Raw genomic sequence first — 25,045 nt, 5'->3', positions numbered from 1 at the left:
GGCGGGGAGCTTAGCTGAAAGGCGCTTTCTCTGTGCGGGCTGGGAGGAGGAGGGGAGGCCGCAGCGGAGGGATACGACGTACGCGGGGGGAGGGGGCCGGCTGCTCGCAGCAGGCAGGGCTGGAAGTTACCAGTGTCAGGCTAGTCGGCAAATGAAGTAAAAATGCCCCGCGGGATTCCTGGCGCGCCAGGCGAGGCGGGCTCGGCAGCCCCCCGGGGCCACGGGCGGTCGGGCGCGGGGCGCCTCTGTTCCGATTCTCTCACGGGGGCGAAGGCTGCGGATTTGGCGGCTGTCTGTAAGTTGCCGCGCCCGGTGTGTATGTGCCAGGGGCAGTGCCAGCCCGGCGTGACCCGGTGCGAGGTCCTGCTCGGGGCTGGCTCGTCTTGCTTTTGGGGAAACAAGGATGCCCCGGTCTGTAAAGTTGAGCAAACCCCTGTGCAGCTTTCGTTGGGTGCTGCCTCGCTGGGAGCCAGGGGAAAGGATCTTTAAAAAGTGCTCGTAGACCTGGCTTTGTTTTTTTACTTAATGCGCTTTTTAGGAGTTATTACTGCTGCTGGCGCATCATACACACTGGATCAATGAATCTTCAGGTTTCCAGGAATCTTTGCAAGAGAGGGAATACCGTGAACATGAGGACATGCCAAAGGTGGTGATACTTGCAACCTAGGGCTGAACTGGAGGTAATTTATGGGTGGATCAATAACATGCGAAGGTTCTTGAAAGACTATAAGACAGTAGCAAGCGTGATTTGCGATTAAATAATTTAAATTGTGTATTTATCTTGCATTAACTTTAAGTAATGATTATGCCTCAGATGAGAAGATTTGTTCATCGTTACTTACTTACTGCTTAGAGTCGGGCACAAAAACAAAGCTAATATCCAGCCTTGGTCAAACTGACCTCTATAAAATATTGTGTTTTCTATCAGATTTACATAAATGATAAATAATGATCGGCCTTTATGATCGGTCATGCAGCTATGCTTTTCGGATCGAGTTTGGGCCTTGTAAAAATTAACACAGTTGTAGACAATGAAAATGAAATTCAGCAGTAATGGATGTAAACAAGGAAAATGGACATTTCTTAAACACACTGATTAATGTTACCCCTCAGAAAGCACATAGGAATTAAAAGGATATAAAAATTAGACAGGAAAAAAGTCATTTGTAATCAGAGAACTTGGAGCTTTCAACTGGTGAAAGCTTTTTAAAATGTCGAATTAAACCATATTTCTGTGAAACTGATACAAGGGGCTTTAGAGGTGGAGTTTTATATATCAGTCTCCAAGGCCCACAAGCCAAACCTTTGGAAGCCTGGAATCTTGCCTAGCCCCTGCTGCTCTGTGCTTAATGTGGTGAGGCGGCTTGTTGCAACCACCCTTTCTTTAGCTTTGTTGTATGAATATCTGTGAGAGAAAAGAAGTTAATGTCACATTCTGTGTGAAAATATAATATATAAAAATACTTAAATGGGCAACTGAGCATCTATTCTACTTACTATTATTGCTTATCTGGGTTTATCATGTCCTAAAAGTACTAAAATTGTAACCTGTATATTACTGTAAAGTATGATTATGAAGTAAGCTAGTAATTCTTTATTATATATTTACATATTGAAATAAAGGTATTGTAACAGGCCTGATCAGTTTTTCTGTAACTCTGGTCGGTCATCTGTTTTCTTCCAAATAACTGTATCTCCCTTTTACCATTTTCCTAGGACAGTAACTGGCCTACATTTTAACCTCTGTCTCTTAAAATAACACTTCAAATAATTGTCATGATGGTGTAATCATTTACTATCAAATTTTTTAATAGTTTTCTTTTTTAGAAATGCAAAATATATATATTGTAATTCTAACTGTAAGTAGTGTTAACAACAAAGGATTACATGAGTAATGTGATTAACATTTTCTAATTATTCCATGATGTCTGTATATAGTGAAGTTTACCTTGTGTATGATATTGCTGTACCTATATGTCAGGTACGTTAATACTTGAATTCTGTGAGAGATTTTATGATGATGGAAGGAAAACTATGTTCCTGTTTTTGACAACTTATGTAATAACTTTTCTGATGCAGTTCAGAGAACTAAAATTTTCTTATTGCTATTATCAAAATTCCAGGGATTCAATCTGATAAACACAAGATCCATTTGTGCTATTGCATTTTAAAATTCTTATTGCAGATGCAGTAAGATAAATGGAGGGGAAGGATTAGTTGGGTTGGCTTTATTTTTTTTATTTTTTTTAACACATGTAAATCACACTTCATGAGAAGATCTGGAATTATTTCTGTTTGCTGACGCATGTTGGAATGAGTTTTAAGAAATCCTGCTGTGGTAATAAACATTCCATTAACTTATTTTCAAGGATAATTTTGCAGTGCATTCTCCTTGAACTCACTGAGATTTTTTTTTATTTTCTATGCAGGAAAAAAAATCCCTATCTCTGAATTTTCACACTGTGGCTTACTTGCAAAATAAAAAGGACTATTTCAAAGTATGTTCTTGTCAATTTACATTATCCTTGATCAAAAATTATTTTAGTACTGCTATGTCATTCAGATTCTGTGCTTCTTTAGAGGGGGTTTCTCTTTTGAGGTCTGAATTAAAAAAAAATCATGGAATGATTTTGCCTTTTCAGATTGAGATTATTTTACTTTAGTAACAATCTCACCATTTGATTACTTTAATATGATTAGTAATGGACTTAAGCACGTCAGAACTTGTTATACCCACATACTATATCTTTTTGAATATATAAACTGTAGCTGGTAGTACTCATTTTTCTTGTGTTTGTTTTTTTTTAATGAATTACTGTTTTCATCAAGAAAATAGGAATTTAAAAGCAGGAGTAAAGTTTATATATGTTACACTATAATTTTGTAAATTGCAAAATCCATACATCAGCTATGGTCTGAGCCCTTGAGCCTCAATTTTTGTGTGTCCAACTTCACTAGTGTAACTTTCAAAGGGTGGATGCGCAACACTTTCTGAAAATTACATTCTCGTAATGTGGGTACCCAAACTCACTAGTCACTTTGAAAATATTGGCGTATTTTAGGACCTCTTGTTCCCGTCAGCATTTTTTTACGTATTGTCTTTATGTGATGCAATTTCAGCATGAGTTTTAGCTATATTGATGTAGCAGAATTTTTTTTTTCACTCCCCTCCACACATCATAGCTGTACTAACTCTCATTCAGGTTTAACTTCATGCAACTGTGGATTGCAGGAAATTATCAAACATTTTGGTGGCTGCAGTTTATTATATTTTTGTGTCAATGTGATTTCTATTTTTGTGACATCTAATCCACAGCTTTATTTTTCTATGATAAACATTTTCCTTATAAATGGGGTTCAAAAATTAACAAATGACACATGAAATTGTCTAATTAAATTTTTTTATAGAAAAATTATTTTAAGCACCAAACTCTGCTTGCTGAGAGACATTAACTTAAGTCTTAAGCTTCCTAAATTTGTTGTCTTTTTTTTTAGAAGCTTCATTCATTATTTTCTTACTCCTGAAACAAACCATTATCTTATTTATTGTATTTTAACAATTCGAGAGAGTGAAATGTAGGTATGTTTTTTACAACACTAGTTTGAATAAATTCTACCTGATAAATGTTTGTTTTAACAGTGTATAAAGTGATAAAATAATTTCATGTCAAAGTGCTAAAAACCATTTGTTCACACTTGAAGTCATTAATCATTTATTTTTGCACTCTCTAAATTATAGTAACTTAGTTGACCATTAAGGTATACATTTGTTCTCCAAGTTCCTGGCAAATATGTGTTTATGCCAATACCAGATTTTAAATACTTAACTATTTGAACACCTATTTATGTGCTCCACTTATGTTCCTTTAATCATTCAACTCTCTCCCACCACATGCCTTTTTCTTTCCATTCATAGCAACACTTGCTATAAGGAAGCATTCTATCACATCTTTCACTCTCTCTCCTCTCCCCTGCTGGTAGGAGTTAGCTCCTGCAGCTGCAGGCTTGCATTACACAAACCGCCAACAATACTGCCTGAATCTAGTTTAATAAACACAATATATAATGGGCTGAGTTTTGACATTTATTTCTACACATTATCTATTATCTCAAAGTAAAGTGAAGTCTAGAGCAATGAAAATTGATTACCCTGTAAGAATATTAAAAAATAAAATGCATCACTAGTCAACCCATTATATCATATGTATATGATGAGTCACAAAGTTGTAGGTTTGAATCAAACTCAGCCAATCACTTGGGGGACCTTCTTAGTTCATCTTTAGATTTACACATGAATTGTACCTATTACATTTTTGGCTTCACTATTAAATCTTTGCTCATATTCTCATTCATATAAACTTTCCTAGTCAAGAAAAATTAAGACTTGGAGCTATTTAATTCCCCCAGAATAAAGGAGTAATGCTGTTTTATTTAAGCTTCATGTGTGATTCATGTAATTTGTCACCATCAGTTTCATAAAAGATCTTCAGTTTAGTTTACGGGATCAGCTTGACAGTAAGACTTTGTATGCTGAATACATTCCCTAATTGTCCAAAAGATTTAACTGCTATGCTTTATTGTTCGCTACTGCACTATTCTTTGCAGACAAGCTTGGATATCTGCCATATTAAATTTCACATCCATTTAATGCCACCAAGGTTACTTTACAACATAATACAAATTTGTAAATTTTAACCATTTAAACGTTTATTAATAGTGTTGCTCTGATAACTTATATACACCATATATTCTAGAGCAGAGCTACTGTAATGAGAAGTGTAGCAGAAGAAAACCTGTTTACTATATTGTTCTATAAATTGTTACTTTTTTTAAAAGGATTGCTTCTAGAAACCTTTTTCCAAAGCATGTTCTCTTATAACTTCAAGTAAGCAAGCGACCCTTTTAGTGTAATATGTTAATGCAAGTTTTGATGAGTGAAAAAGATCTCAAACATTTAATAAAAATATTTTAATATTCTGAAGTGGCAATTTTTTACTTGAAAGTTGATAGTTATTTTAAGATCAATGCCAAATTTAAATAGAACACCATATTTTAATATAGTATATTTATGAGTTGTAATGATTACTTATCCAGCCTGTTCTCCAAGCTCAAGTCCAGACTTGCATGTAATTAAGTTCAAGGGGCATTCCTGACTTGACATTTTACATTTGAGATTTACAATAAAAATATTAGCCCTTTTAAAAAATGCAGCTTTTTTTTAAAACACAACTTTAGGATCATTTGTTTCACTTTAGTGTTCTGAGACACAGTGTAACTTTTTCTAGTCCCTTTTATCTCTAAAGTGCTTTCAAACAGTTACACGAATGTCTGCGTAAGAATCGTTTAATCATTATTCATGTGCAGCTACCTCAGAATTGAAACAGTTGTCAATCAGCACACAATACCAGTATTGCCAACTCCAAACATTAAATCATGAACAGGCTCCCAAAAGTCATGAGATTTTGTAAAAATTAGGGTTCTTTATATTTGCATTCTTATTTGAACCTTTAGCATACACTTAGGTTACATTTTCAAGCTTCTATCCACAAACATGAAGGCAAGAAGTTGGTTTGTTTGTTTTTTTAAATGTGCGGATCTCAGCTTTCAATCACTTCCAGAAATTGGGCTATAAATAAGACATTGCATAAATTAGCAATACAGCTACATAACAAATACAAGTCAAAGAGGAATTATTTCAAAATTCAAGGAGATTTTACCCAAATTGAAATTTGTACAAGACATCAAGAGTGACATCCTTACTCTTATAAAAGGGCTGTGAGATTGTGGGATCCTCACTGATCAAATTCTCCAGAACTTTAATTTTATGTCTCAAATGAAAGATAGGCTCCCAAGCACCACAGTCACCAGTAGCAGAATTCTGGGGTATTTGTCTGATAAACAGAGAGAAGAGACCTGCCCAATGAATGCCAATAATATTTTTTACAATATCAGATCTTCCTCATTCAAATACTGACTAGGCCTGACTCGACTTATTATGCAAGATATATTTTCTCCTGGTGCATGAGGCACTATGGCTGTAGGAAATTTTTACTGTTCATTGCCAACACTGCAGAGGACTGCTTGGATCTAAATCAGTGATATTCAGACTGAGGCTCGGGAGCTGCAAGTGGATCTTTAATGTGTCTCCTGCTGCTCTTTGCAGCACATGATATTAAAACACTGTGTGACTTAATTATTAACTAATCTAAGCTATTAACCAATCAGTATGATTTTACTATGTTATTAACCAATTATAGAATACTTGGTGTGTTATTTTGCTGTGAGAATATTATGTATATAAATAAAATAGCAAGTGAAACAATAAATTCACACTACGGTGGCTCTTTTGGGTAATTTTGATTGCTAATTTGGCTCCTGAACTACTGAGGTCTGAATATCACTGATCTAAATAGTTGATTGTTATGACATGTTTTTAAAAAATGACTGAATACTTTTTTCATAGTAGGTTAACAGAACCTAATTTTTAAGACAAAACTACTGTGTCCCTTTTATATTCAACATTTATGGGTCTTCTGTCTGCCAAATACACCAACAGTAGAGCTGGTCAGAAAATGGTGGAAGTTTTTCATGAAAAATATCAACATTTTGACTAGCTTTAATTGCTAACAGTTCTTACTGATGTGCAATTTGTGTACACAGAGTTCAAGAAAAGCTAAAAACCAGCTGGATACACAAGAGGGCCAGTATTCCACTCACAGAACACAAGACTAGCTGTTCTGCCTTTAGTGAGAGGAGGTAGGTGCGCCTGTTCTGACCAACAATGGAAGTCTTGCTTGCGGACTAACTTTTTACTCTTTTAATTTGTGCTCCGAGTTGACTAAATGTGGAACGTAGACCATTTGGCAATTGCATTTTGGCTTTAAGTGTGATTTACTGAGGTAGGGGGATGCAGGGGAGAAGAGACAAAAAGGCAGAAAACCAGCTAAAGGCAAAGATAAACCCCACCACTGCCAAAGCAAACTGCAGTACAAGGTGAATTTCCATTTTAAAGGGCTTTGCAAATAAACAGACCCCCAAATTCATGGAGAAGAATGACATCATCTGTCAAAAGACTTCTGGTAAGTATCTGAGCCTTGGAACATTTCATCCATACCAAAGTTACACTGCTCTACAGCCAAAATGCTTCTGAAATAAATGTAGTCCAACTTTACTAATTCTGGGTCACTGAGAACGAAAATGATGCTTAAAATTTGTTGATTGGCTCTAGTTTTCAAGATATGCTATTGGGTCAGTATATACGACCTTTGACTTGGGAATGGCGGAGGATAAGTGAGTTATAAAGGGAAGGGATCTCAATTTAAACCAGAAATGACTTAAAATACATCTTTGACTGGATCTATGAATAAATCTATGACTGGGTTTGGACAGTACTTGCTTTTTAGGCAAAACAATGAATGATGCAATCTGAAGCTGGTATTGCATCATACATGATATGAATTGCATCATGTTATTCCTAGAAGTCATGGATGATGCAATCATAACGAAGCTTACATCACTCTGCTGAACAAATTGCCCTATATCAGCTCTAGAAATCATCCAGTGTGGTGCTGTCTTCTTTGTCAGTGTTTGATTTTGCAAAGGGACACATTTCTATTTAGCCAAAGTGAGCAGAGATGCCTCGTACTTGTGTGAACAGTGCAGATAACTTCTGCTATGTTTGTGGTGAAGTGACTTTTGCATCACAAAAACGCAGTATAACCACTATGGTTAAGAAAGCCTATCACCTTTATTTTGGCTGCAAAATTGGAGATCAGGACAAGAGGTGGGCCCCACACATATGCTGAAACACTTGTGCAACAAATCTTCTCCAGTGGTTGTATAGGAAAAGGAAATCTATGCCTTTTGCAGTGCCAATGATTTGGAGAGCGCCAACAGATCATACCAGCAATTGTTACTTCTGCATGGTGCCTCCAGTTGGGAAAGGTGTGTCAAAGAAGAAAAAGTGGACTGTGCATTATCCAAACATTCCATCAGCTATACGCCCAGTACCCCACGGAGAAGGACTGCTGGTTCCCGATGCACCAGAATCATTCTCACTTGAGTCAGACGAGGAAGAGGAAGAGGATGAAACTTCTGGTCCTGAACCATCAATGTCACAGGACCCACCTTTTCTCCCATCCTCCTCCTCTGAACCACACCTCATAACACAAAGTGAACTGAATGACCTTGTCAGGGATTTGGAACTACCTAAGAGTAAGGCAGAGCTGTTGGGCTCCAGACTACAGCAGTGGAATCTCCTGGCAGGCTATCAGGGCAAATGGAGCCCATCAATGCTTGCAGACTATTGCTGACAGTGACAAGAGATGCTCCATTTAATGAATACAAGAGACAAGCCAAGAAGCGCCAAGTAGACACTGAATAGGACTAAACCATGTACATAATAGTTTTTTGCCTTTTGTTTCATAATACATTTTATTTATATAACCCTTTTGCTGATTTTTAAAGTGTTACATAAACAGGACAGGTGAAATATTATCATGTAAAGCAACCATAAACACATGAAAAGACCTAGGTTTACAATTTATGATTAAAACTCTACTATCTACACAATATACAAAGACATAGAATGTAAAAACTTAAATATCTTAGAAACAGTAGCCAATCAGTTGTTTTAATTGTCATATTTGAATTCAGCACATCAAAATACATAATAAATATCACATTTTATCTCTGAAGCAGACGACTTCTCAAAAATTGTAGACCAGTGTTATCATCAATATCTTTTGATATAATAGAGTTTCCAACTGAAGTTCTAAAATTTATGTTTCTAGCTATTGGGAATGAAATACATCTTCAATCAGATAATTAACCTTATGGGCTAGATTTGTAAAGATATTTAGGTGCTTTATGTGAAATCAATGAGTTAGGTGCCTAGCTGATTTTTTTGTAAATTCCATTAGGCAACTAAATAACGTTAAAAATCTGGCCCAATGTTGTTACCTATTTCAAATTCCTGTTTGGTACTGTCAGATTGCAGCAGCCATTCCAGTCTCAGCAGAGCATTGTTTATTTATAGCCATATCCCTCTTCCTCTCTGGTTAAAAAGCACATCAAGAGAAAGGCACAGCACCCTCTGAGCAATCAGATAGTGGGAAGGCTTTCGTACTTCTTGTCAGGCCCTCCACGCAGTCTAGAAAGTATGTCCTTACTTCAAACTCAGCCTTAACCTGCTCATCGTTATCCCCTGAAAATGTTAAGATAACATACAGGAGGATCAAAGAAAAAGGCATATACATTTTTCTTATTGTTTGTTCCTTTTGTGGAATAGAAGGCATTCTCCACCTCCTGTAGAGATATCTGATCACTGAGCCTTGACAAACTTTTTCCAGTTTTTTTTTTTTAAACAGTATTAAAAAAAAAAGTGGTAGACATTCTAAAAATCAGACTTATTCAGCTAAGTAAGCCCAGACAAAAGTACTTCAATCAAGTTCTAAAAAGGGCCACCTTATAGCATCTTACCTCTTTGCTGATGGCTGTGGCTCCTGTCATAAACAGATAGCTAAGGGTTAATGTCTCTTTCACCTGAAGCACCTGACCAGAGGACCAATTAGGAAACCGGATTTTTTCAACTTTGAGTGGAGGGAATTTTGTGTCTGAGGTCTTTGTTTTCTATCTGCCTGCTTTCTCTGAGCTTTGGAGAAGTAGTTCTGTTTTCTAATCTTCTGTTTCTAAGTGTATGGACAAAGATCAGATAGTAAGTTATATGGTTTCTTTTCTTTGGTATTTGCATGAATATAAGTGCTGGAGTGTTTTGATTTGTATTCTTTTTGAATAAGGCTGTTTATTCAATATTTCTTTTAAGCAATTAACCCTGTATTTTGTCACCTTAATACAGAGAGACCATTTGTATGTATTTTTATTTCTTTTTTATATAAAGCTTTCTTTTAAAACCTGTTGGAGTTTTTCTTTACTTCAGGGAAATTGAGTCTGTACTCACCAGGGAATTGGTGGGAGGAAGAAATCAGGGGGAGATCTGTGTGTGTTGGATTTGCTAGCCTGATTTTGCATTCCCTCTGGGTGAAGAGGAAAGTGCTTTTGTTTCCAGGACTGGGAACGGAGGGGGGGAGTCACTCTGTTTGGATTCACAGAACTTCTGTCTGTGTATCTCTCCAGGAGCACCTGGAGGGGGGAAGGGAAAAAGGATTATTTCCCTTTGTTGTGAGACTCAAGGGATTTGGGTCTTGGGGTCCCCAGGGAAGGTTTTTCAGGGGGACCAGAGTGCCCCAAAACACTCTAATTTTTTGGGTGGGGGCAGCAAGTACCAGGTCCAAGCTGGTAGCTAAGCTTGGAGGTTTTCATGCTAACCCCCATATTTTGGACGCTAAGGTCCAAATCTGGGACTAAAGTTATGATATGGTGTGCAGCGGTTACGGAATAGACAAAATCCAATCCTGCTCATCGTTATCCCCTGAAAATGTTAAGATAACATACAGGAGGATCAAAGAAAAAGGCATATACATTTTTCTTATTGTTTGTTCCTTTTGTGGAATAGAAGGCATTCTCCACCTCCTGTGGAGATATCTGATCTCTGAGCCTTGACAAACTTTTTCCAGTTTTTTTTTTTTAAACAGTATTAAAAAAAAAAAGTGGTAGACATTCTAAAAATCAGACTTATTCAGCTAAGTAAGCCCAGACAAAAGTACTTCAATCAAGTTCTAAAAGAGGCCACCTTATAGCATCTTACCTCTTTGCTGATGGCTGTGGCTCCTGACTCAGTTTTCTCTTCTTACGGGTATGTTAATGTAGTTTAGCTCTGCGATGAATCCAACAACGTGCTTTCATTCTGGGGTAACAAAGAGTTCTAAGGAAAACTTAAAGTTCAAATTAAAATTCCAGAACTACTTCTCTGTCTTTTCTTGGGTTATGGTCCTTCCAAGAGGGTCTGCCAGTCTAAACTAATTTTTGTAAGCAAGTCCTGTAGAACAAAAGCGTAACAAAAGTTCGAAACCTCACCTCTCAGTCTAGGGTTCACCACTGGTGGTCCTGAAAGTCTTTTAACTAAAAGAAAGGTTACTTAACTTCAGTAACTAGTTCAAGATGTTGTCCATATGTATTCCATTCTTGGTGTGCACTCGCCCTATTCTTTTGAATAGCAGTGTTTGTTGGGCCACTCAGGCACTCAGTGTCCTCATCCTCCTGTAACAAGGACATAAAAAGGGTGAAACAGGCACAACTGCTGCCACTCAGGCCATGTCTACATCTAAAATTTTGCAGCGCTGGTTGTTACAGCTGTATTAGTACAGCTATATAGGGCCAGCGCTGCAGAGTGGCCACACTTACAGCAACCAGCGCTGCAAGTGGTGTTAGATGTGGCCACACTGCAGCGCTGTTGGGCGGCTTCAAGGGAGGTTCGGGGAACGCGAGAGCAAACCGCGGCGAAGCTGTTCTCCTTTCCCGGTTTGCTCTCTCGTTCCCCGAACCCCCGAACAAGCAGGTCTCCTTCCCTGCGGTTTGCTGGGTGGTTCGGGGAACGCGAGAGCAAACCCGGGAAAGGAGACCAGCTTCGCCGCGGTTTGCTCTCGCGTTCCCCGAACAAGCAGGTCTCCTTCCCTGCGGTTTGCAGGGTGGTTCCGGGAAACGCGAGAGCAAACCGCGGCGAAGCTGGTCTCCTTTCCCGGTTTGCTCTCTCGTTCCCCGAACCCCCGAACAAGCAGGTCTCCTTCCCTGCGGTTTGCTGGGTGGTTCGGGGAACGCGAGAGCAAACCCGGGAAAGGAGACCAGCTTCGCCGCGGTTTGCTCTCGCGTTCCCCGAACAAGCAGGTCTCCTTCCCTGCGGTTTGCAGGGTGGTTCCGGGAAACGCGAGAGCAAACCGCGGCGAAGCTGGTCTCCTTTCCCGGTTTGCTCTCGCGTTCCCGGAACCACCCAGCAAACCTCAGGGAAGGAGACCTGCTTGCTCGGGGTTCAGGGAACGCGAGAGCAAACCGCGGCGAAGCTGGTCTCCTTTCCCGGTTTGCTCTCGCGTTCCCGGAACCACCCAGCAAACCTCAGGGAAGGAGACCTGCTTGCTCGGGGTTCGGGGAACGCGAGAGCAAACCGGGGAAGGAGACCAGCTTGATTACCAGAGGCTTCCTCAGGTATGCTGGGATACCTGCTTATTCCACGGAGGTCAAGAAAAGCGCTGGTAAGTGTCTATATTTGATTACCAGCGCTGGATCACCAGCGCTGGATCCTCTACACCCGAGACAAAACGGGAGTACGGCCAGCGCTGCAAACAGGGAGTTGCAGCGCTGGTGGTGCCCTGCAGATGTGTACACCTCCTAAGTTGCAGCGCTGTAACTCCCTCACCAGCGCTGCAACTTTCTGATGTAGACAAGCCCTCAGTTTCTTTCCCATCACAGAATCCAGATGTTACATATAGGACTTCATGGTAACAGAGAGGGTGTGTCATGGAATATATATGGACAACACCTCAAAAGACCTGTAGTTAGTTTAAGGTAAGTAACTTTTCTTTCTTCTTTGAGTGCTTGTCCATATATATTTATTTCATTCTACTCTTGACTTTTGGTGACTCGCAAGCAGTAACTTACATTAAAGGCAGTGAATGCTAAGAGTCTACTTAAAGACTGCAGCACTGCTCTGCTAAAAGCAGCAGTGGATATTGATGATTCCACTAGAGGATAATGCTTAGTAAATGTGTGGACTGAACCCCAAGTAACTACCCTGCAGATGTCTGAAATTGGTATGCTTTGCAAGGAAACTGAAGAAACTGCCTGGGCCCTAGTGGCAGGAGCCCTAATATGAGCTAGGGGGATGTAAACTAGCTAGGTCATAATAATCCCTAATACATCTGACATCCATTTGGATGGTATGATTCACTCAGCAAAGGATACAATTTTGGATCTTCACAAATAAATGGATACAATCCTGTGAACATCTAGAGTGCAGCCTGTTGTATTAATTTAGATGTAATATATGGGACCAAGCTCCAACATTAAACAGGGTTGAGGTTGGTATACAGAGATGTCAGCCTGCTTAGTACCATGGCACAAACACCATTAAAAATCCTTTTAACATTTTATTAAAAGGATACAGAGAAGAAGGAAAAACAATTAAAGCATTTGCAATGTAAAGTATTAAGTAAGGCTTTCATTTTAACATTTTTTGTTCTCTTTACTCGGAGAGTGTTTTAGAAGGAAAAACTACCCTTGTGAGAGTCTCTAAGATGGTATTAAAGATGGTAATAACTGTCCTTTTTCTTTGGTTTTAGGAAATAATTGAAATAAAAACCTTTTCCCACAATCTACAGAGGAACCTCTTCTGTGACTCAGAGGGAACAGAAGTGACTCTGTCTTTCCGTGCAGCAGTCATGACAGGGATTGGCATAGTCTGACCTGTAGAGAATAAGACTCTCCAAAATCCAGAATCTGAAATTATTAGGTTCCATGACAGAGAATACATCCCTCAGCCCCACATTTGGCCAGCAAAGAAAGTACTAGCCACTAGACAATCAAAAGTTTAGATTACATGACCAGCGTAAATGGCCTCTAAAACTTTACTAATCCTATTGAAGAAATGGGGCAGTCTCCTGCTAGATCTATTTACAGTTATCAAGAATGCAACAAATCCTTGGTTTTGCTCCAAAGCAAAGATTGTTATGAATCCAATCACAGATGCATTCTTGTTAGACTGAAGCAAATATGTTTTTAGGCTTTTCCACTGGTGGTCAGAAACATAGGTGCCAGCTTCAGCCCTGGAGCACCGATGGAAAAAAATTAGTGGGTGCTTAGCACCACCAACAGCCAGCTCCCTCCCAGTGCCTCCTACCCACTGCAATCAGCTGTTCCAAGATGTGCAGGAGGTGTTGGGGGAAGGAGGAGGAGAGGGACGGGAGGAAGTGGGAAGAGGTAGGGCAGGTGGAGGCTCGGGTGAAGGGGGCGGGGCTTGGGGGGGAACGGGAAGTTGAGCACCCCCAGGGCCTGGAGGAAGCCAGCACCCGTGGTCAGAAATACATGACAAGATAGAGCTCAGGTTATATTAATTGATTAATACTGATACATGGCTTTCTTAACTTTCTCACAGGAACTTCTTTATTTTCGACCACTGTCCTATCCCTGTTGACTTTCAAAAATGGTTTCATTCTTCATCCCAATCCAGAATCGTTCCACCTCAAGGTTTCAACCAGAGGACTTTGACTAACTGTTCCTTGACCTGTTCCACAGAAGTACAGAAATCATGTTATAATCTAGGAAGTAGCTATATTCAGTTTTTTTCAGAGGTGGATGAGGTTCTATATTGTGAGCCAATAAGTCTCTCCACACTTTGCCTCCATAGCATCCATCTTGGACTGGTTACTCAAAAACTTTCAGCCTCTCTTTGCCTTCCATCAGGTTGTGCCTGTCTTCAATCATTCCACTGCCACAATCTTCCTCAGAGGACTTGCGAGTGTATTCCACTGATTTGTGAGCTTCAAGGAAGACCAGGTCATTGCAGAAAAGCTGTATAAATTCTTTGCATCCATTTTCCCTGCAGAGGAGATGAGGGAGGTTCACATACCTGAGCCATTCTTTTTAGGAGACAAATCTGAGGAACTGTCCCAGACTGAAGTGTCTTTAGAGGAGGTTTTGGAACAAATTGATGAATTAAACAGTAGTAAGTCACCAGGCTGAGAGGGTATTGACCAAAGAGTTCTGAAGGAACTCAGATATGAAATTGCAGAATTACTAACTGTGGTATGTAACCTATCACTTAAATCAGCCTCGGTGCCACATGACTGGAGGATAGCTAATGTAACACTGATTTTTAAAGAAGGCTCCAGAGGCGATCCTGGCAATTACAGGCTGGCAAGCCTAACTTCAGTACCAGGCAAATTGGTTGATAATATGGTAAAGAACAGAATTATCAGACACATAGATGAACACAATATGTTAGGGAAGAGTCAACAAGGCTTTTTTGAAGTGGGAAGTCATGCCTCACCAATCTACTAGAATTCTTTGAGAGGGTCAAAAAACATGTGGGCAAGGGTGATCCAGTGTATATATAATGTACTTGGACTTTCAGAAAACTTTTGACAAGATCCCTCACCAAAGGCTCTTAAGCAAAATAGGCAGTCATGGGATAAGAGGAAAGGTTCTCAAATTGATCAGGAACTGGTTAAAAGATAGGAAGCAAGACTGACCATTTATTCTGACCTGTTTTCATAATGAAATAGCATGGTCCCCCAAGGATCTGTATTGGCACCTATGCTGTTCAACATACTCAAATGATCTGGAAAAGGAGGTAAACAGAGGTGGCAAAGTTTGTAGACTATACTAAGTTACTCAAGATAGTTAAGTCCAAAGCAGACTGTAAAGTTTTGCAAAGGGATCTCAGAAAACTGGGTGTCTCAGCAACAAATTGGCAGATGAAATTCACTGTTGATAAATACAAAGTAATGGAATCATGTTTTCCAATGTGCAACTATACATACAAAATGATTGAGTCTAAATTAGCTGTTACCACTCAAGAAAGAGATCTTAAGAGTCATTGTGGACAGTTCTCCAAAAACGTGCAGCAGCAATCAAAAAAGCTAACCATGTTAGGAACCATTAGGAAAGGGACAGATAATACAATAAACATTTTGCCACTATGTAAATCTATAGTATGCCCACATGTTGAATATTGCATGCAGTTCTAGTTGCCCCATCTCAAAAAAATGATATATTAGAATTGGAAAAGGTACAGAGAAGGGTAACAAAAAGGTTTAGGGGTATGGAACAGCTTCCATATGAGGAGAGATTAAAAAGATGGGGCCTGTTCATCTTGGAAAAGAGATTAATCATGAATGGTGTGGAGAAAGTGTATAAGGAAGAGTTATTTACCCCTTCACATAACACAAAAATCAGGGGTCACCTGATAAAATTAATAGGTGGCAGGCTTAAAACACAATATGAAGTACTTCACACAATGAACCCCTCTTTCTGCCCCCACCCTGAAACCTACACCCCCAACCCAAAGCCCATACCCCTTCCTGCACCCCTGGTTTGAGGGCTCTGTCTGGGAGTGCAGGCTCTGGGGTGGGACAAAGGATAAGGGGGTTTGGGTGCAGGAGGGGGATCAGGGCTGGGGCAGGGATTGGGGCGTGGGAGGAGGTCAAGGGTGCAGGCTCCGAGCGGCACATACCTCAAGTAGCTCTCAGAAGCAGTGCCATTCCCCCTTCCGGCGCATATGCGGAGGCATGGTGTCAGCCAGGTAGCTCTGCGCGCTGCCCCATCCACAGATGCCAGCCTTGCAGTTCCCATTGGCCACGGTTCCCGGCCAATGGGAGCTGCAGAGCTGGCGCTTGGGATGGGACAGCATGCAGGGGCCGCTGGCTGCCCCTATACATAGGAGCCATAGGGAGATATGCTGCTGCTTCTGGGAGCCACACAAGACCCCATCCCCACTCCCCAGCAGGAACTCGGCCAGATTAACAGGTCTGATGGGCCGGATGCGGCCTGTGGACCATAGTTTGCCCACCCCTGGTTTACATGTTACTCTCTCCATTTGTATTTAACTCCTATGCTCACATTGGGAGAGCAGTACAGTAGTCTAAGTGGAACACCTTAGTCTTCTTTTTTGGCAGTGTACTTCACATTACATTTCCACATGTGAGAATATGCAGGGGCTCATGTCCAAGATGAAAGGTTACTTGCCAGTAAATGTAATTCTTTTTAATGGATTATCTGTACACTTTCACCCTAATTTTTTTCTCTTCAGAATTATTCTTCTCCTCTAGTTCTGAGGTGTAGCAGCTGGAACTGAGGCAGTTGGGTCCATATAACCCTTTTATGGGTTTATCTCCAAATACTCCATGCTGAGAAACTGTACACTCAATATCCAAATAGCTGTATTTACTATGCAGTTCATCTTCAATGTTGAGGTCATAATTAAGGCTACATTTTAATCATTGGTATTTTTAGTAAAAGTCATGGACAGATCACGGGCAGTAAATAAAATGTCAGAGCCCGTGACCTCTTCTACTATATACCCCTAACTAAAACTTGGGCTGTGAGGCCACGGGTGTTCTGGAGGGTTAGTCTGGGGGCACTGCAGGTGCTTGCAGGGGTGGCCCGGGCTCCCCACTGGTTCTGGGGAGAGTTGGTGGTGCTGGCAGGCTCCCTATCCCGCTCCAAGTGTCCCTGCAGCTCCTAGGGGGAGGGAAGGCCGGGGGCTCTCCCCGCTGCCCTTGCCACGAGGTCCAGCTCCACAGCTCCCATTGGCCAGGAACCACAGCCAATGGAAGCTGCAGGGGCAGCACCTGCGAGCGCAGGCAGTGCACAGAGGCCCTTAGCCCCTCCATCTAGGAGCTGCAGGGACATGCTGGCTGCTTCTGGGGAAACCTTCCCAGGTAAGTGCCACCCCACACCCCAGCCCTGAGTCCCCTCCCACACCCAAGTGCCCCTGAAGTCACGGAAACCATGACTTCCATGACAGACATGCAGCCTTAGTCATAATTAAGTGATTTGATTTTGACTGTGAGGTGCACCTCTTTAGGGGAGCATGGAGGAATGTTTGGAAGGGAGTATGGCAGGGCCTACCCCCTCCACGCCCAGCTCTGCTCTGGCCCCACCTCCAGCTGCAACTACAGCTCCCAGCACCATCCCAGCTGCAGCCCTGGCCCTAGCCTTGGACCGTGGCTGCTGACCCCGACCCTTGGCTCTGCTCTCAGCCCCACTCCCAGCTTCAGCCTAGCCTTAGCCCCTGGCTTCTGGCCCAGCCACAGCTCCAGCCCTGGCCCCATTACATGTGTCTGTGCCTCCGCCCCTCCAGGAAACACGGCTCGCTCCTGATCACAGCTCTCGTCTGCAGATGAGGTAAAGGGGGGAGGGAAGAGCAATGTGAAAAGCTTGGGGACCACTGTTATATAAGGTAATGTCATATTGCAGAAAAATACTTCCTCCAAAACAAAAATTAAAAGACGTTTCAGTATTAAGAATGGAGTTACAAAAATCACATCTCAGTACTGGCTTCTGTATTATGGAGGACAGGGTAGTGAAAGAGTAGTTATACAAACACCTTAACAGTTAAGTTCAGAGTAATTTAACCAACATTAAAGCCTCAGGGGCCTCTCTTACAGATAAACAAATGCAGAAAATCCTCAAATTAGGGGATTTTTATCATAGGAACTATCTGTAAATTTCTAAACTTCCTAAAATGAGACAAAATAAAAAGTTGTCTATGAATATGAAAGAACATCTTGATAGACCACATAGTGTATACATATCAAAATCAGATCTCGGAATACTGCTGTAAAGTTGGAACTAACTAAAATAGCACACCTGAAAGAGGCATGTTTCCTAAGAGTCCAAATCCACTGATGTAGACGTCTTCAAAACAATTCAACCCCTATCCTGTGGAGAAAACTTTTCTGCCAAGTTGGTCCCTTATCTTGGCAGAATACAAAATTGCTGCTTGATTTTCCTCCAGGAAAGCATCCTTAGTTTTCTCCACAGGATAGGGTCACAGCTCCATGTGCAATATTAACAGGGATGAATGAAGCTTGTGAAATTTGACATTTTAAGTCCCTTAAACTGTATTTTCGGGTTTCGGTAAAATTGGTTTCAGTTCACAAACCAATGCCCCTTCTCCCCACTTTATAATTTTAAGCCATCTTCCCCACTGATTCTGTGATGTTTTAAATGTAATCAACAAACCAGGAGTGGTCGACCTGTGGCTCCGGAGCCGCATGCAGCTCTTCAGAGGTTATGATGTGACTGGAGGAGCTACAGATGCTAACTTTCCAGTGTGCCAGGGCGGGGAGTGCTCACTGCTCAACCCCCTGCTGTGCCCCAGGCCCTGCCCCTACTCCACTTCTTCCCCCAAGGCCCCTGTCCCCAAGCCAGCCATGCCCTCACTCCTCCCCCTCCTCCACATGTGAAACAGCAAAAGGAGGTGCTGAGTGGCGGGGCTGCTGGCGGATAAATTCTGACTCTTCAGGCTCAGGTTGGCCACCCCTGCAATAAACTAAATCTGAGCCTGGTTATATTAGGGATACAAGACCCCCTCCTAGCCCCAAACGACCTAAACTCTCTCATGTGTATTCATGTACTTTATTTTTCCAGTATGAAGTCTCTTCCCACTTCTAGTGTTTCACTTCTCTCTTCCTCCCTCTATTAGACTTTCTCTGCACAGCTGCCAAAGACAATGGTGACTGTCAAATTTTCAAATCTGTGACACTTGAGTGCAAAGTTGAGAAAAACAAGTTTGTCCGTCAATTTTCACTGTTGTAAAGCAAGGGCATAAGTCTTCCATCAGCTGTCCCAGTGATGTATTGGTCTTGCCAGTCCAGGAGAAATGTTTGGGAACTGCTGCTGCTGTCATTAGAAGAGTTGAGCATCCAGAGTTGCCTTTTGCTCCCACAGGCAATAAGGGACAGGTGAGAAATGACAGCACAAGAAGTGAGATACGATTAGGAAAACTCAAGGAAACTAGCTTACTTTTGCTGCACAAGAGTCCTGCTCTCTCCTACTTCCCCACGATGAGTCTCATTTTGAAGTTAGTTATCTCCCCTCTTTTCTGTTTCACAATATTGTCAGGCCTCTAATGTAGTGAAGATTTAAGATATAATAAATTTGAGGTTCTTTTGGCTTTTGAGTCATTAGGATTCACATTTTCAAGCTTTTCTCCATAAGCACAAGGACTAGGATTTTTTTCAAATGAAAGCTGAAATTCTCATGTAATTGCAAGACTACAGGAACCAGGACTTTTAAGAATACTACCAAATATCACTGAAGTTGGCAACATAGGTTTCAACACCGTGTTTGAAACTGCTGGTTTATTTTTGAGGCTGGACTAACTTGGTAAAGCAAAAGATGGAAGAGCAATGGAAAAAGGAAGGTTGGGGTAATTAGCCTTGCTGAAAGAATAAAAAAATCTTGTGTAATTGCAGAGCCAACAAGACACTTAAAACCATAAGTGGTCTGGTTCAAAGCTAACGTCTTGGTGTTCACTTACCTCTCCTCCAAAGAGGATTTCAATCTGTCATGGAAATGTTATAGATCACTTTGATCTCTTCATCAAAAGACATATACGTCTACTAGCACTATCATCCATTCGTCTCTCACTGAGACGGCCATATTCTTGCTAAACAATTAGCTTAACTATGTGTGAAGAATTTTGTGTGCCTGTTTCATGAATTTTTTACTTTTGTATTTAAGGGCAGAACCACTTTAAGGATATACTTTAATTTCTATTGTATACATTATGAACTTCACACTCAGCTTTTAGTGTGTTGCACTTACTAGTTTTCTGAACACCTTTCCCCTGCTCCAAATGTGTATCTTTTCACTTGTTACTTCTTTAAAATTATATTTATCCTTTCTAGCCTAAATTCAGTCAATAAGAACTTTGTTTTCCTTTTCATTACTGAAATCCTGTATCTATTGCAATTATGGCATCAACCTGTTGACTTTTAAACTTGGGAAAAAAAATAAATACAGCAATACTTGAAATATCCTACTTTCATTTATTTTTAAGGCCAGGAAGAACCATTAGTTCATCTTATATGACCTCCTGCATATCACCGACCAAAGATTTCACTCACTCACCTCTACTGAACCCAATAACTTGCGTGTGACTAAAGCATATCTTCCAGAACAGCATCCATTCTTGACTTGAAGACATCAAAGAGCAGAGAATCCACCACTTCCCTTGGTAGTTTGTTCAAATGGTTAACCACCCTCACAGCTCTCCCAGCACTGCAGGTACTCCAGAGGATCAGCTTACAGCGCTGGGAGCCGTACTCCCAGCACTGGGGCACTGTTTACACTGGCACTTTACAGCGCTGTAACTTGCTGCGCTCAGGGGGGTGTTTTTTCACATCCCTGAGTAAGAAAGGTGCAGCGCTGTAAAGCGCCAGTGTAGCCAAGGCCTCAGTATTTTAATCCCCATGAAGAGGAGAGTCAAGTCACCTGTTGATCTTTCTGACAAGCTAAACAGATAGAGCTCTTCAAGTCCCTCCCTGCAAGACTTTTTCAAATAATGTTTGTGGCTATTTTCTGCAGCCTCTCCAATTTTTCATCTTCCTTTAAAAAAATGTTGACACCAGAACGCTACATAATATTCCAATATTAGTCTCACCAATCCCATAGACAGAGGTAAAAAAATCACTACCCTCTTTCTCCTTACTACTCCCGTTTATACAGAACTCGAATTTCACATCCCCAGTGGTTCCAAGGGTGTAACGCCTTGATGTTTCTCACTAGTGAGCTATTTCAGCTGAGTGAGTATGTGTATTAGCACTAGAGGACTGTGTGATACATGATTGTATTCAGAGTCAAGAGAAGCAGAAAGACTGGTGCAGGAAATGGGCTAACTACCCCTTTATAGGAACCAGCCTGGTGCTTGGTAAATAAAGCTATAACTTGTATAAGCACTATTAGCGTAGATGAGAAAAGAGGAGAACTACAAAACAAAAATAGCAGTAAGTAGTTTCCCTTTTTATTTTGCATACATTTGATTTTTAATGTAACTTAGCTTTCATGACTACTGTAACAATCTTTAAAAGTAACCTTTAAAATGCAAAAAGCAAAACAAAGTTAACAGTAAAAGAAAAAATATTTTGAAAATTAGGTGGTTTAAAAACTAATACAGATTGAGAAAAATCAGAACTCTACTAGACCATTGCAAAAAGGAAATGACACAATTTTAAAACATCGTAAGGCTGCACAATAGAACAGATCTTTACAAATTCTAAATATATTGGTGATTAGTGCTTGAAGAGCCTTAAAATGGCAGTTATAGGATTTTCAGTCTGAATCTCAAATTCAGTTGTAATCAATCAAACTGAATTGGCAGAGGGATAGAATAATATGGAAGGGACAATTTGATGAGAAGCAGAATTTTACAATATATTGTAAGCACTGGATAAAAGTGTCTGACTGCTTAGTAAAGAGAGTTATAACAATAGGAATTTAGTAATATATGAAAAAGAGTGACTTACAATAAATAATGATATAATATTGTTAAATTAATATGATAAAACCATCATGAATGCAACAGTTAGATTGAGAAATCTACGTTTTATGTTGCAAGTTCAACCTTAGCTCTGTTGTGCTTATGCCTTAAAACATGGTCTCTTTATATTATAAAGGATTTGTGAAATACAATACAGTAACTCTTTACTTAACATCCTCCCGCTTAACACTGTTTCAAAGTTATGTTGCTGCTCCATTAGGGAACATAATAATAATAAAATAATAATTGGAGATATACCAATCTCCTAGAACTGGAAGGGACCTTGAAAGGTCATTGAGTCCAGCCCCCTGCCTTCACTAGCATGACCAAGTACTGATTTTTGCCCCAGATCCCTAAATGGCCCCCTCAAGGATTGAACTCACAACCCTGGGTTTAGCAGGCAAATGCTCAAACCACTGAGCTTTCCCTCCCCATTTAAAGTTGTGCAATACTCCCTTATAATGTTGTTTGGCTGCCTGCTCTGTCCACTGCTTGTAAGATTCTGTGGAAGAGCAGTGACTTTACAAGGGAGCATTGCACAAGTTCCTCTTCTCCGCCTCCTCCCCCTTCCTCCCAGTGCTTCCCACAGCGCCAAACAGATGTTTGGCGGTGCTTAGGACTTTCTGGGAGAGGGAAGGAGGGGGAGGAGCAAGGACGTAGAGTGCTCTGGAGAGGAGATGGAGTGGGAGGTGAGAAGAGGTGGGCCTGGAGTGGAGTGGGGATGGGAAGAGGCAGGCCTAGGGCATCCCCCAGCAAAGTCAGCACCTGTTCTTCTCAGGGGAAGCTGCTGCTGCGCAAGGTGCTTCTTAGCGTCCTTGCCTGCAGCAGGCTGTGCCTGTGTGGGGTAAGCCAGGGCACTTCCCAACCACAGTACTGTACAGTATATAATGCCTTTTGTCTGCCCCCCAAAAATTTTTCCTTGGAACCTAACTCCCTGCATTTACATTACATTTTATGGGAAAATTGGATTAATTTAACATCGTTTTACTTAAAGCTGCATTTTTCAGGAACATAACTACAATGTTAAGTGAAGAGTTACTGTCTCTAAAATAAACTGAAGGTTTTGTGTAACCTGACCTACAATAAGTACCTGCAGTCCTCCAATTTGGCTTTATTTTGAAATCAGTGACAGCTACTGAACAAGTCACATTTGAAGAGAATCTGTTTAACAGTTTTACGTATTTTAAACCTCACTTACTTTGAATCAGTTTAAAAGACTACTTGTAAATAAGTTTAAGCTTGATAACTAAGCATTAAAACTACTGAGTTAATTGTCTTCAAAAAAAATTAGCTTGCCATGAATTCTAAGGCACCTGGCACCTTTAAGTTAGAATTTTAAAGCTAAAGCAATTTCAGAAGTAGCTCCAGGTTACCTGGAGGTGGTCTGCAGATCACCGACTACAGACCACAGTTTTAAAGCACCTGTTTGGTTACAGGCATGGAAAGTGCCAGCATTTTGAGAGTTAAAAAGAAGTGTCCCCTAAAATCCCATAGAGTGCTTTTAAAATTTTATGCAAGGGGTGTCAGCGACTGGAGATGGGGAAAAAAAATAGCAACCACCACATACATTTCTTACTTTTTCTGAAAATCAGAAATCTTAAGTGGATAAACAGGAATTTTAGGAATCTAGAATTTAATGGAAATTCTTCTGAATGGGTTTTTCTGGGAAAATGGATGGTCTTATTGTTAAGGCACCATACGGGGAGTTAGGATCAGGGTTCAAAGCCCAACTCTGCCACAGACTTGCAGTGTGACACTGGCCAAGTCACTTAATCTCTATCATCTCAGTTACCATCTATAAAATGGGGGTAAGGCTACCTTTCTAACCCGTGGCAGTGGAGAAAGCATAAATTTATTAATGTTTGGGAGTGACTCAGATATTATGTTTCAGAGTAGTAGCCGTGTTAGTCTGTATCCACAAAAAAATTGGAGTACTTTTGGTACTTAGAGACTAACAAATTTATTGTAGCATAAGCTTTCGTGGGCTACAGCTCACTTCATCGCATGCATATAGTGGAAAATACAGAAGGAAGATATATATACACACACAGGGAACATGAAACAATGGGTGTTACCATGCACATTATAAGGAGAATGATCAGTTAAGGTGAGCTGTTGTCAGCAGGAGAGAAAAATAACTAACTGTTTGTAGCGTTAATGAAAATGGCCCATTTCCAGCACCTGGATGGGCCATTACACAAAGTAAAACTATTTCCCCATGCTTATCTCCCCCCCTCCATTTTAAAAACCTTATTTACTGTACACACAACAATAGTTTAGTTATATATTAGACTTATAGAAACAGCCCTTCTAAAAACATTAAAATGTATTACTGGCATGCGAAACCTTAAATTAGAGTGAATAAGTGAAGACAGCACACCACTTCTGAAAGGTTGCCAACCCGATTATATATCTTCCTTCTGTATTTTCCACTACATGCATCCGATGAAGTGAGCTGTAGCCCACGGAAGTTTATGCTACATTAAATTTGTTAGTCTCTAAGGTGCCACAAGTACTCCTATTTAGATATTATGGTAATGGGGGTGCCATATGTATTTAGATTGATAGACCCACCTCAACAGGGCCTGTCTTTAGCAAGCAAATCAGAGTGCTGTGCAGGAATCCATCTATGAAGAGGAATAACTGCTTCCCTTTTAATTGGATAATCATCTTTATTGTGTCCCCTCCCATCACTACCCTTATTCTCAACCTATTTCCAAAACTGTAAATTCTTTTTTAAGATGGTAAGCTCCTTATGCTATTGCACAAGGCCAGTCAGAATAGAAACAGCGACCCTGATGGTGTCAAGTATCAGAGGGGTAGCCGTGTTAGTCTGGATCTGTGAAGGTAGCAAAGAATCCTGTGGCACCTTATAGACTAACAGACGTTTTGGAGCATGAGCTTTCGTGGGTGAATATCTACTTCGTCGGATGCATGATCCTGATGGTGGTGTTGGGTGCTACTATTATATAAATGTAATATATCAGAGAAGCTGAATAGAAAATATACTGAAGTGGAGGGAGCGGGGAGGGAGAGAGGTTTTCTAAAAAATTAACATCAGGCTACTGCAGATGACAACTTGCTTTCTAAATAATAAAGACGACACTAAGG

At 40.7% G+C, this 25,045-nt stretch overlaps 1 protein-coding gene across 1 annotated transcript; it reads left to right on the top strand.

Annotated features, from left to right (window-relative positions):
• Window positions 1-185: 185 nt before the first annotated feature.
• On the top strand, window positions 186-20,430 carry LOC127049438 (uncharacterized). The gene is made up of 5 exons (XM_050950203.1): window positions 186-295; window positions 6,661-6,756; window positions 12,361-12,456; window positions 14,042-14,442; window positions 19,097-20,430. Exons 3-5 carry the CDS (start codon window positions 12,368-12,370, stop codon window positions 19,207-19,209), a joined length of 603 nt encoding a protein of 200 aa, XP_050806160.1. The 5' UTR covers window positions 186-295; window positions 6,661-6,756; window positions 12,361-12,367; the 3' UTR covers window positions 19,210-20,430.
• Window positions 20,431-25,045: the final 4,615 nt, after the last annotated feature.

Source organism: Gopherus flavomarginatus, chromosome 4 (assembly GCF_025201925.1).
Source record: "Gopherus flavomarginatus isolate rGopFla2 chromosome 4, rGopFla2.mat.asm, whole genome shotgun sequence".
Lineage (NCBI taxonomy): Eukaryota > Metazoa > Chordata > Testudines > Testudinidae > Gopherus > Gopherus flavomarginatus.
This window is presented reverse-complemented; position numbering and strand designations above follow the sequence as displayed.

Excerpts from the sequence above, each read along its gene's own strand:
- LOC127049438 (XM_050950203.1), top strand. The coding sequence starts at position 12,368 with ATGTTACATATAGGACTTCATGGTAACAGAGAGGGTGTGTCATGGAAT. Across the intron at positions 12,457-14,041 it reads AGACCTGTAGTTAGTTTAAG|GAACTTCTTTATTTTCGACC; the intron begins GTAAGTAACTTT and ends ACTTTCTCACAG. Across the intron at positions 14,443-19,096 it reads TGAGCTTCAAGGAAGACCAG|ACTTTCTCTGCACAGCTGCC; the intron begins GTCATTGCAGAA and ends TCCCTCTATTAG.